This window comes from Bos taurus, chromosome 11, assembly GCF_002263795.3.
Source record: "Bos taurus isolate L1 Dominette 01449 registration number 42190680 breed Hereford chromosome 11, ARS-UCD2.0, whole genome shotgun sequence".
Lineage (NCBI taxonomy): Eukaryota > Metazoa > Chordata > Mammalia > Artiodactyla > Bovidae > Bos > Bos taurus.
Window position 1 is genome coordinate 6,198,659 of NC_037338.1, and position 10,695 is coordinate 6,209,353.

The following is a 10,695-nucleotide window of genomic DNA, read 5'->3' on the forward strand; positions in this document are numbered from 1 at the left end:
GTTCTTGACAGTCCAACTCTCACATCATACATGACCACTGAAAAAAACCATAGCTTTGCCTAAACAAACCTTTGCCGGCAAAGTGATGTCTCTGCTTTTTAATACTCTGTCTAGGTTTATCACAGCTTTCCTTTCAAGGAGCAGATGTCTTTTAATTTCACCGCTGTAGTTACCATCTGCGGTGATTTTGGAGCCCAAGAAAAGAAAATCTGCCATTGTTTCCACTTTATCCCCTTCTATGTGCCACAAAGTGATGGGACCAGATCCCATGATATTAGTTTTTTGAATGTTGAGTTTTAAGCCAATTTTTCTCTCTCCTTTTTGACCTTCATCAAGAGGCTCTTTGGTTTGTCTTCTCTTTCTGCCATTAGAGTATCATCTGCATACCTGAGGTTATTGATATTTCTTCTGGCAATCCTAAATCCAGCTTGTGATTCATCTGGCCTAACATTTTGCATGATGTACTCTGCATACAAGTTAAGTAAGCAGAGTGACAAAATACAGCCTTGATGTATTCTTTTACCAGTCCATTCTTCCGTGTCTGGTTCTAACTGTTGCTTCCTGACCTGCATACATGTTTCTCAGGAGACAGGTATGGTGGTCTGGTACTCCCTTATCTTTCAGAATTTTCTAGTTTGTTGTGATCTACACAGTCAAAGGCTTTAGTGTAGTCAATGAAGCAGAAACAGACGTTTTTCTGGAACTCCCTATCCCCCTGCATTGGAAGGTGAACTCTTAACCACTAGACCACCAGGGAAGTCCCTTTTCTAAGTTTTTGCTATCACAATTTAAATGTTCATCAACAAGAAAACCATTATATAAGTTATAGTATGTGTATAGACTGAGGCAGCAGCTCTATTAATACTGATGGCAGTCAAGACAGAGGAGGAAAAAAAAAGCATCATGCAAAAAAAATTGTGTGGACAAGAGGTCTATGTGGTCATATCAATACAAACAGCCCTGAAGGTCACACAAACACAGGGCACCAACTACCCTGGTGGAGGTGGCGGGGGAGAGCGCTGGATATAGTAAAACTCTCTACCCTGTGTACGTATTATCCATTCGAAAACTAACCTAAAAAATACATTTAAAGACTGTTCTCCAGCATTACACTGAAACCACATTCTAACACTATTTTATTGTGGGGAGAAATTTAATTCGTAGCAAATCCGCTGTGGCCCTCGGCCGTGGGGATTTAGTTACTGAAACCTCAGAAGAGCAACCTTCTAAGGTGGCTCCCGTCTCGAAGCCGATGCTGTGACCCAGCCCTAAAAGTGTCACTTGGCAAGTGCCATGGCTGCCTGAGTGCTCGCACAATGATCTACGTCATCCCTGGGGAGGCTCAATAAGGAGCAAGGCATTTCCTGCCTTCAGGGAAATAAACAGCTAGTAGCTGAGAAAGACAAATACAGAAGCAATTAGGAGAACTACACCATGTATGATTACAGGGTGCCTTGTAAGCTGAAGACCCTTTTGATAAATTAAAAAAGCTTCCTTTAATGGAAAATGTCAAGCACATACTAAAGTAGAAAGGACAGTACAGTGAACCCCACGGACCTGTCTCCATGTTTATACAGAAAACAAAACGTTTCTATGCTATGGTTACAGGTACAATTTCTGTACTCATAGAACAATCTTTGGTTGTTAATGCAGAAACCAGCTCTCAAGCCTTTTCACGTTTGTGCCATCACTCGAGGCAGAAAGAGACGAGTGATCATTTTACAGACCAGGGCTGAGACATCTTCAAGAGAATTGCTCAACGTGACGCAGCACCTGGAAGAGCCAGTTCCAGGGCCTGAAGGCCCGGCTCCTCCTCGCGCCTCCGCCTTCCCCCAGTGAGTGCGGGGTCGGGGAGGGGGAGGGAACACAGGCTTCGGGACCACCAGACTGGGCTCCAGCCTGCTCCTGACAATTCATGCCTGGGTCCTCTGAGACTGTTTCTTCAGCTGTACAATGGGAATGACAATTTTTCTATTTGGACTGTTGATTATTGAATGATAATATGGAATAAGGAAAAGCTGCAGAAACGAGGTGATCATATTTTCTGGGATGGGAAGGAACTTTCCCCTGGGCAGGGAGTGCATTTTGATGGACAGGAAGAGTTTATCAAGCAAAAAGAAGGGAGGTTTTCTAGGCGGTGTACCATCATAAAAGCATATTTGCATTGGTGACTGGTCTGGTTTGCTTAGTGACTCAATATACATAAAGGTATCCAGTTTATCTCACTACCTCCAGTGCCTCATGCAGCTTGGCACATAGTAAGTGTTTAATAAATATCTGTTGCCTAAATGAGTGAGAGATGGCGGATGAGCTGAGAACACCTGAAACTTCAAGGGAGGGGCTGCAGAAACGCTCTGGTTATCAGAAACATACCTGGAAAGAAAACATCTCCAGTATCAATCTCAAGTTTTTCCCCTAAAAAATTCTTAATTCACTAAGTTACAAGAAATCATTAAAAAGTAATAATACTGTGCCTGGGCTGAGGGCTAAAATTTGCTACATTCTAAGTACAGAGAGTCCCTTGGACAGCAAGGAGATCAAACCAGTCAAACCTAAAGGAAATCAATGCTAAATATTCACTGGAAGGACTGATGCTGAAGCTAACGCTCCAATACTCTGGCCACCTAATGCGAAGAGCCCACTCATTGGAAAAAGACCCTGATGCTGGGAAAGATTGAGGGCAGGAGCACAAGAGGGTGATAGAGAATGAGATGGTTGGATGGCATCACCAACTCAACAGACATGAATTTGTGAAAACTCTGGGAGATAGTGGAGGACAGAGAAGCTTGGCATGTTGCAGTCCATGGGCTGGCCAAGAGTTGGACATGATTTAGCCATTGAACTATTATAACAGCAAGACTGCCTCTGTGAACTACTCTATTTTTAAAATATTTACTTAACATTTATTCATTTGGCTGCACCGAGTCTTCGCTGCAGCATGTGGGATCTAGTTTCCTGACCAGGGATTGAACCCGGGCCCCCTGCATTGGAAGTGATGAGTCTTAGCAACTGGACCATCAGGGAAGTCCCTTCGGGAACTACTTTAAATCATGAAACTCAGAATGAAGACTTCCATCCCATGACTGGCTTTTCTGGGACGTGTTGGGGGATGAATGGAGGCAGGGCAGCAGAGCTCAGGGTCGCTGGGTGCATGGCCCCCAGGGGTGCCTAGCACAGGCCCCGGTCTGGCTCTGCCCTGGCCTATCACTGCCTCCCTGGGCCAGTCTTAGAGCCCTGGCGGCCTGAGAGAGCAAGTCACAGCTGATTTCCAAACCAAAGAGCTGAATTTCCTCACAGAAGGCAAAGATGCTCAAAGTCTTGGGACAGGGGAAGAAAAAACCCTTTGAATGTTTTCCTTCCCAAGCCTCGCGTTGCTACCAATCACCAAAAAAGGTCGTTATGTGCAATGCCCACCCCTCCCCGCAAACCACCACCAGTCACTAACTCCTGGAAGGCCGTTTGTTGTATTTCTAACTTAGATGTAACTCAAGGTCTTGCATAGAGTACATGACCATAAACCTTCTTGAAAAATAATAGTTCCTCTTACCACCCTGTTAAAAACAAACAAAATATGTTAAAAAAAAAAACCAAACCTGTCTTGGTCTACAGCTTCAGAATTCTGCAGGGTCCTATGAGTCTAGTGTACCACTTCTCCTCCCTAGGAAACTATTTAAAGTAGATTTCAACATTCTCTTGAAGGAGACGGGAACTACTAAAATATTTAAAGTGGCGGATTAGATTTCTGATCTAGAAAACTGATGCAGGCAGCAAGAAATGTATTTTATTCCTTTGCTGTTCACTTGAAACCATCACAACATTGTTAAAGGTATTTGTATACCCCGATACAAAATAAAAAGTTTACAAACATAAAAATAAATAGCTTCCTTTGGAAGGAAAAATACATCAAAGATACCCAATGGTGAGAGGTTACTATTATAATTTTACTTTAACATGCCTAAACATAAAAACTAGTATGCTTTCGTAACGGTAAACTTAACAATTTGTAAATGTATGTAAATATGACTATAAAACTATTAAAAGTAAGAAATTTAAAAAAAAAATGCACTTAAAAGATCCAGCATGAGAATCCCATGACCTTTTAAGTTTTCTTTTTTTCCAATAACATCCACAGTCTCTCTGTCCTGCACCCAACATGGAAAAATTACAATTCAGCACAGGTTCAGCCTTGGTGTCCAGCATCCCCACACCTCTGTGTACACGATACAGCAATGCCTCTTACGTACACTTGTTTTTATTCACCTGCTATAGAGTGTCTTGGGCTTCCCAGGTGGTGCTAGTGGTAAAGAACCTGTCTGCCAATGCAGGAGACATAAGAGATGTGTGTTCAATCCCTGGGTCAGGAAGATCCCCAGAAGGAGGCCACAGCAACCCACTCCAGTCTTCTTGCCTGGAGCACCCCATGGACAGAGGAGCCTGTCAGGCTACAGTCCACAGGGTCACAAAGAGTCAGATACGACTGAAGCAACTTAGCATGCACACACACATATAATGTCTTGGTGAGTCCCTCCTCCTCACTACACAACGACTATTGTTATTAGTTTTTGTAGCTCCAGCATCATACGCGATGACCCAATAGAATGGTTTCTGTATGAATGAGTCGGCCTGAAAAACTGGTTTCTCTTCTGGTATTATCCTTGAACTGACCCAAGGTGAGGAGAATATGAGACTCCCTTTGCAGGGGAAATAGTACATGGAATATGAATGGAATGGAAACGTCTCCAGAACGTGAGCTATCATGCAAAACACAAATGTCTTTATGGTTGGCTGGGATGAGTAATGAGGACTCAAAAACACATGCAACTCTCGTCTCAGAATTTCACATTTTGTTTTGGAGAAATCTGGCTTGCTCAAGAATATTCTGTATTTGTCGAGTATAGCACTCAACAATCTGCAGTTTTGCTAAATGCAATACTTCATCTCAGGCCTTCAGTCTTGGCCATTCTTGTCGCCCAAAAGGTCCTACAGCTTCTCACACAGCCCCCATACCACATTCACCCAGAAACCTTCAACTTAAGCTGTCCTTCACAACCCTGTCTGCCTGCTCTCTGGGAAACAGTCTGAGTTAATCCCACCGGCTATGAGGCTGTAGGGCACCATCTCTTCCTAGGGCACCAAAATACAAGCTAAACTCAAATCTAAATGTTTAGCTCATTTGTGAGAGCAAAGCATTCAAGATCACTGAGCACCACTCACTCATAAAACACCATTTCCCACGCTCTGCAAACACAGAGCGTACATCTCTCTTAAGCTAAGGGACTTCTTATCATGTGTCATCTCCCGCCACCCCCACAGTGGCCCCTTCCCCAAACACACCTTTCAGCCCTGCCAACACCTGGCCTCAGTAAACTGCTGACACAAGGAAAGTGCCAGTCTAAACAGCCACTCAAGACGTCAGCTGGAGGATCGGCCTGTAATTAACTAGCAGTCACCACATCAAGGCCAATCCTCTCTAAAGGCTTTCGTTTCAACGGCTTGACTTATATCAATTTTTACTCTTCTTGGTCAAAATAGCCTCTAATCACCTTTGCAAGACCTACACTGAATGCCCCTCCTTTATGCTTTCTAAGCACGTGGGCATATAACTCTGTTGAGGGCCCAACCACATGGCCTGGAAAGGTCTGTTTATCACTCCACTAAGCCATGAACTCCTCATAGGCTGATACGTGTCTCAGGCATTTCTACCCACAAGCAGGTGCCATACGTGGCCCAGACTGGCCACTCTCTATTCATCTGTCAAAGGAAAGAGAACCAACCTTGGGCATTACAATAACCGTCCTTACAGTTAGGGCTGTTACAGTCCTGATAGAATATTATCTTAAAATCACAACTTATTTTGGAGCCACAGTAAAATACTGACTTAAGTCCACAACATCTTGTACTGGATTTTAGCAGTCAAGCAACAAGGTTTAAGAAAAACTGCTGACGGGCTTCCCTGGTAGCTCAGTGGTAAAGAATCGGCCTGACAATGCAGGAGACATGGGTTCAATCCCTGATCTACGAAGATCCCATGTGCCAAGAAGCAACTCATTTAAGCCCTTGCCCCACAACCACTGAGCCTGTGCTCTAGAGGCTGAGCCCAGGAGCAGCAACTATTTAAGTCTACACCCTAAAGCCCATGCAAGAGTATGTGTGCATGGGAAGTCGCTTCAGTCGTGTCCAACTCTTAGTGACCCCATGGACTGTAGCCCGTCAGGTTCCTCTGTCTATGGGATTCTCCAGGCAAGAATACTGCAGTGGGTTGCCATTTCGTCCTCCAGGGGATCTTCCCAACCGAGGGACCAAACCCCAGTCTCTTATATCTCCTGCTTTGGCAGGTAGGTTCTTTACCACCAGCGTCACTTGGGAAGCCCCCGCAACAACAGAAGCCACCACAATGAGAAACCTGCAACTAGAAAGTAGTCCCCGTGTGACACAACTAGAGGAAAGCCCAGCAGCAGTGAAGAACCGGCACAGCCAGGAAAAAACTGCTGAAACTCTGAGACCTGGGAGGAGATCATCACAACTGGAGTTCAGTAGCAGCCACCTGACCCATGTACACAGACCCCCAGTATCCACAGGAACACTGAGAACCACGCATCAGTGGTTTTTACCGGCTCCAGCCACATTCTGACAAAACAGGAAAAACTAAAGTCTGAGCTGCTGTCAAGGTTCTATGTAACCTTTAAAATTCAAGTCTTCAAAGCCAGCTCCTCTTCTGACTTAATTCCATTTACTCCATTCTTAATTCCAATCCATTCTCAAGAAGACATGACACAGTTGTACCCTTGTCCCTGGCGGGACCGAGTTTTCAGAATGGAAGGGACCTTCTTTTCCATTTCTAGTCACCAACACAGCGCAGGCCCTTATATTTCTGCTTGGACTAGTCAACAGACTAAGTGGATTTCAGCTTTTCCTCTGTGTAACCCACTGTTACCAAATTCGTCTCTTTTTAAGTCAGCAGTTCAAATCCGGGATGTTACTGTCATCCTCTCTGCCCCTGGACATTTGGCAATATCTGGAGACATTTTTGGCTGTCACAACTGGAATCCTGTGGATACAGGCCAAGACAGGCCCCTGCAATAATGATCTGGCCATAGATTGCCTTGTTCCTGGGGGCCAGTCATTTCAATTCTTTCAGTCTCCTTATCCGTAAAATGGGGTTAAAGCACCTACCTCAAAGGGCTCTAGACAGAGAACTGACTCTGCACTGGGAACTTTCACACTTTTTTTACAAAAAACTGCTAATACTGTTACTTTTGTCTCTTTCCTCAAACAGAATTAATCTTACACTGAAACAGACTGAAATGGACACCGAGGTTGGTAACAGAAGCTTGCACGAAGATTTAAAATGAGCATCAGTGAGGGGCTTTCTGAGCCTGGATAAATTACATGTCCATAAGATAAGCAAGCAAGATTGCTGAACCACGGTTAGAAAAGCGTGATTAGCCTGGAAGGATGTTAGTGTCATTACCAAAAAATGTAATAAACACATTTAGAAAATTGTGGATGGAAAAGAACTGCCATGGAAAAGAGAAAGCCCACAGGAAGCTGCAGACTCAGAAGTGAAGGCAAGGACCCAGCATCGGACAATCCTAGCACACTGCCCTCGCTTCTCTGACAGAACCCTGTCCACAGGATGCGTCTGGAATGCTGTGTGAACTCTGACAGCACTTCTCATAAGAGTTTTGCAGAAACAGGGACTTGGGTACAACAACAACTGGAGTAACTGCACCAAAGGTGCTGCCTTGCCCAATGCCACCGCGTGGACATCTGCTCCCATTTCCTCCCCAAACCCACTTCCTCTCTGTTGCAATTGAGGAATTCCCCTCTCTTCTATCAGAAGTCAACCTCCCCAAGAATCCTGGACATAGCCGCCATCTTTCCCTGACTCTTTCAGTTACCTCTTCTCCACCACCCAACTTCAAGGTGCCTCACTCACTATGCCGTTCATCCCACCTTTCCCCAGCTTCTACCCATTTCTCAGCACCTCCCCAGCCCTCGCCATCAACCCTCTTGAAAGCATCATTATAACAGTCTCACTTCCCCACCTCTGAACTGACTTCCATTCCATCACTCTGCTAAAACAGGCCAAGTCCAAAGTCACCCTTCTGTTCTCATTTTACAGGTATTCTGAACTTGCATTCAAGAAGCCAAAACCGAACAAAAGTCAAAAAGCACATGGGTAAAAAGGATGTCTGACTTGCAGCAGCAGAAACTTTAAAGATTTTGATCCCAGGAAGTTCAGAAAGAGTCTGATCTTAGAAGGCCGTCAGACTCTATATCAGTCGAAGGGTACTTGGAATTTCAGTTCTGAGAATGATGCATGCCTGTGTGCTAAGTTGCTTCAGTCGTGTCCGACTCTTTGTGACCTTATGGGTTGTAGTCCACCAGGCTTGTCCATGGGATTCTGCAGACAAGAATACTGGAGTGGTTTGCCCGCTCCCTCCTCCGGGGATCTTCCTGACCTAGGGATTGAACCTGAGTCTCCTGCATTGCAGGAGGATTCTTTACCACCCAGGAAGCCTTTTCTGAGAATGAGAACCCTTGCAAAATAAACCTTTCAAACTCTCTTAAGTGCTTGAAGATGTAACCTGTTGACTCAGAAAACGGCCTGTGGGAAGGGTTGCCTAGCTAAGAACAAAATCTTTTCCTGCATGATCACTTAAAAATTTTTCATCTAAACTCCACTCAAGGAATCTGACAATGGAGCCAGTATTACAACCTTCTATTTAGCAAGTGAGAAAACATACTCAACTTAAGGCCGGGTTTTAGGACTCAGTTAAATCCAGACTGTCTCACTTTAAAGTTTAGAATACTGACGTACATTATTAAAGTGAAGAAACCAGTGTCACCGAGCCACCGCCTTACATGGTGAAGGGACTGCCAGGCCCTGCAAAGCCCTGGAAACGAGCTTCCACTCCAGCCGCATCTGGCTTTGGGAAACACTGAATGGCAAGGGACTCCTGATTAGACAGACTTTCCGCCGGTGAGAACCAGAATCCTCCTCATGCGAGTTTTAGTCTTCCGTTCTCCCCACCGCCCTCCTTCCTGCACAGGGCACCTTTCACCTCAACGGGGAGATGTAATTCTGTCCGGAGACTCGCCTCCCTCCTTAGAGAACCCGGGGTCACATCGAGCCAAGCTGGCGCTACCCTCGCTGGTCCCGACGTCCGGAGCCCATCACCGCCGCCCCTCGGGGTCCCGGCAGAGGACCTCGCGGCCTGCTGGGACCCCAGCGCACGGCCGCCGCGCCCGCCCGTCCCCGCGCGCTGGCGGCTTACCCGCGTGGGACATGGGCGCGGTGAGGTTGCCGTGGCGCTCCTCGTTGTACAGGACCACCGCCGAGGCGTTCCTCCGTGCCGCCGCCAACACCTTCTCCTTGAAGGTGCAGCCCCCGCGCGCCACCAGCGCGACCCAGGGCGCGGCGCCCCTGGCCGCCGGGCACGAGGAAGCGAGTGCCGGCCTCGCAACCCTCGGGGTCGCGGTCCTCCGCGCGCGGGACGCCCACCAGGCCCCGCGCGCCCTCCTTGGGCGAGCTGTCGCCGAAGCGGCCGCTCTCCGAGACGCTCCTCACGCTCCGGTTGGTCTGCGGGTCCACATACTCGGTGCTCACCACAGCCGAGAACCACTCGTGAGCCCGGCCCCGGGCCCCGGGAGCGCACAGGGCCAGCGCCAGCAGCGCCAGCGCGCCGCGGGCCTCGGGCCGCCGCCGCCACGCCATGGACGCGCCGCCGGGCTGACCACAAAGGGACCGGCCGGGAGCCGGGCGACTCCCGGCAGGGGCCGGAGGGCGCGCGCAGACGAGGCCGCCGAAGAGAGCGGAGAAGCGGAGTCCCGCTGCCCAGCCGGGGAAGAGCCAGTCCCGTCTGCAAGCGGCGCCGCGGCGCACGCGCACCTGGAGGAGCCGGCGGCAGGGGGCGGGGCTGGTGGGCGGGGCGGCGGCGCACGCGCACCTGACGGAGCGGCGGCGGAGGGCGTGTTGTTGTCGTGGGGGCGTGGCCTGCTCTGGCCCCTCCCCCTCCCTGCGCAGACCTTGGCGCCAGAATCGCGGGCCCAGGATTCACGAGTGTCCTAGAGCGTCTCGCTTTACCTACCGCCCAGCGGATCTCGAGGAGCGGGTGTGGGCATATCACTCCACGGCTTGCGCCACGCCGGGCCCCAGTGGCCAGGGGCCGAGCTTATGCAACAGGAGCTCCAGTGCCCAGAAACCTGGGGAAGTGACCCCCCCCCAACCCGCACCCCGCCGCGAGAAACGGGGAACTTCGCGAGCCGGCCGAGAAGCGTGGGAGCGTAATTGTGTAAAATCACTGAGCGGATGTTTATGAAGAATTTACTGTGTAAGGCACGTGCCAAAGGCCTTGCTTGTCTAAAACACTGAAAAACAGCTTAAAAACTCCAAAGCTGCACAAATTTTCCAGATCACTTTTGTTGCCGAATTTCTAAGGCTAATTGATTTCGGTATTTCATGTATAGTGTGTAGTTTTGAAGTTAGTGCATCTGACTACTTGTTTAGATGAGCACTTAAGTGGTACAGCAGTAAATAAAAAGAGAAAATTACTTTTAGGAAATAAAAACTGGGTGATAGTCCATATGAAATTGCCCTGGAAAGGAAGCCTTACTGTTACACGATAAGTTTAGTACACTGATCTCTGACTCATCTTCCTTCTTTGCACAAGAATCTATAATTGCAGGAAG

The 10,695-nt window shown here is 47.9% G+C and overlaps 1 protein-coding gene across 1 annotated transcript in view; it reads right to left on the bottom strand.

Moving 5' to 3' along the window:
- RNF149 (ring finger protein 149) overlaps nt 1-9,870 on the bottom strand; it is a 38,236-nt gene extending 28,366 nt beyond the window's left edge. The window contains 2 exon segments of the mRNA XM_059891656.1: nt 9,282-9,432; nt 9,434-9,870. Of these exon segments, the coding sequence (XP_059747639.1) occupies nt 9,282-9,432; nt 9,434-9,721 (439 nt within the window). The 5' untranslated portion in view covers nt 9,722-9,870.
- Between the last annotated feature and the right edge of the window lie 825 nt (nt 9,871-10,695).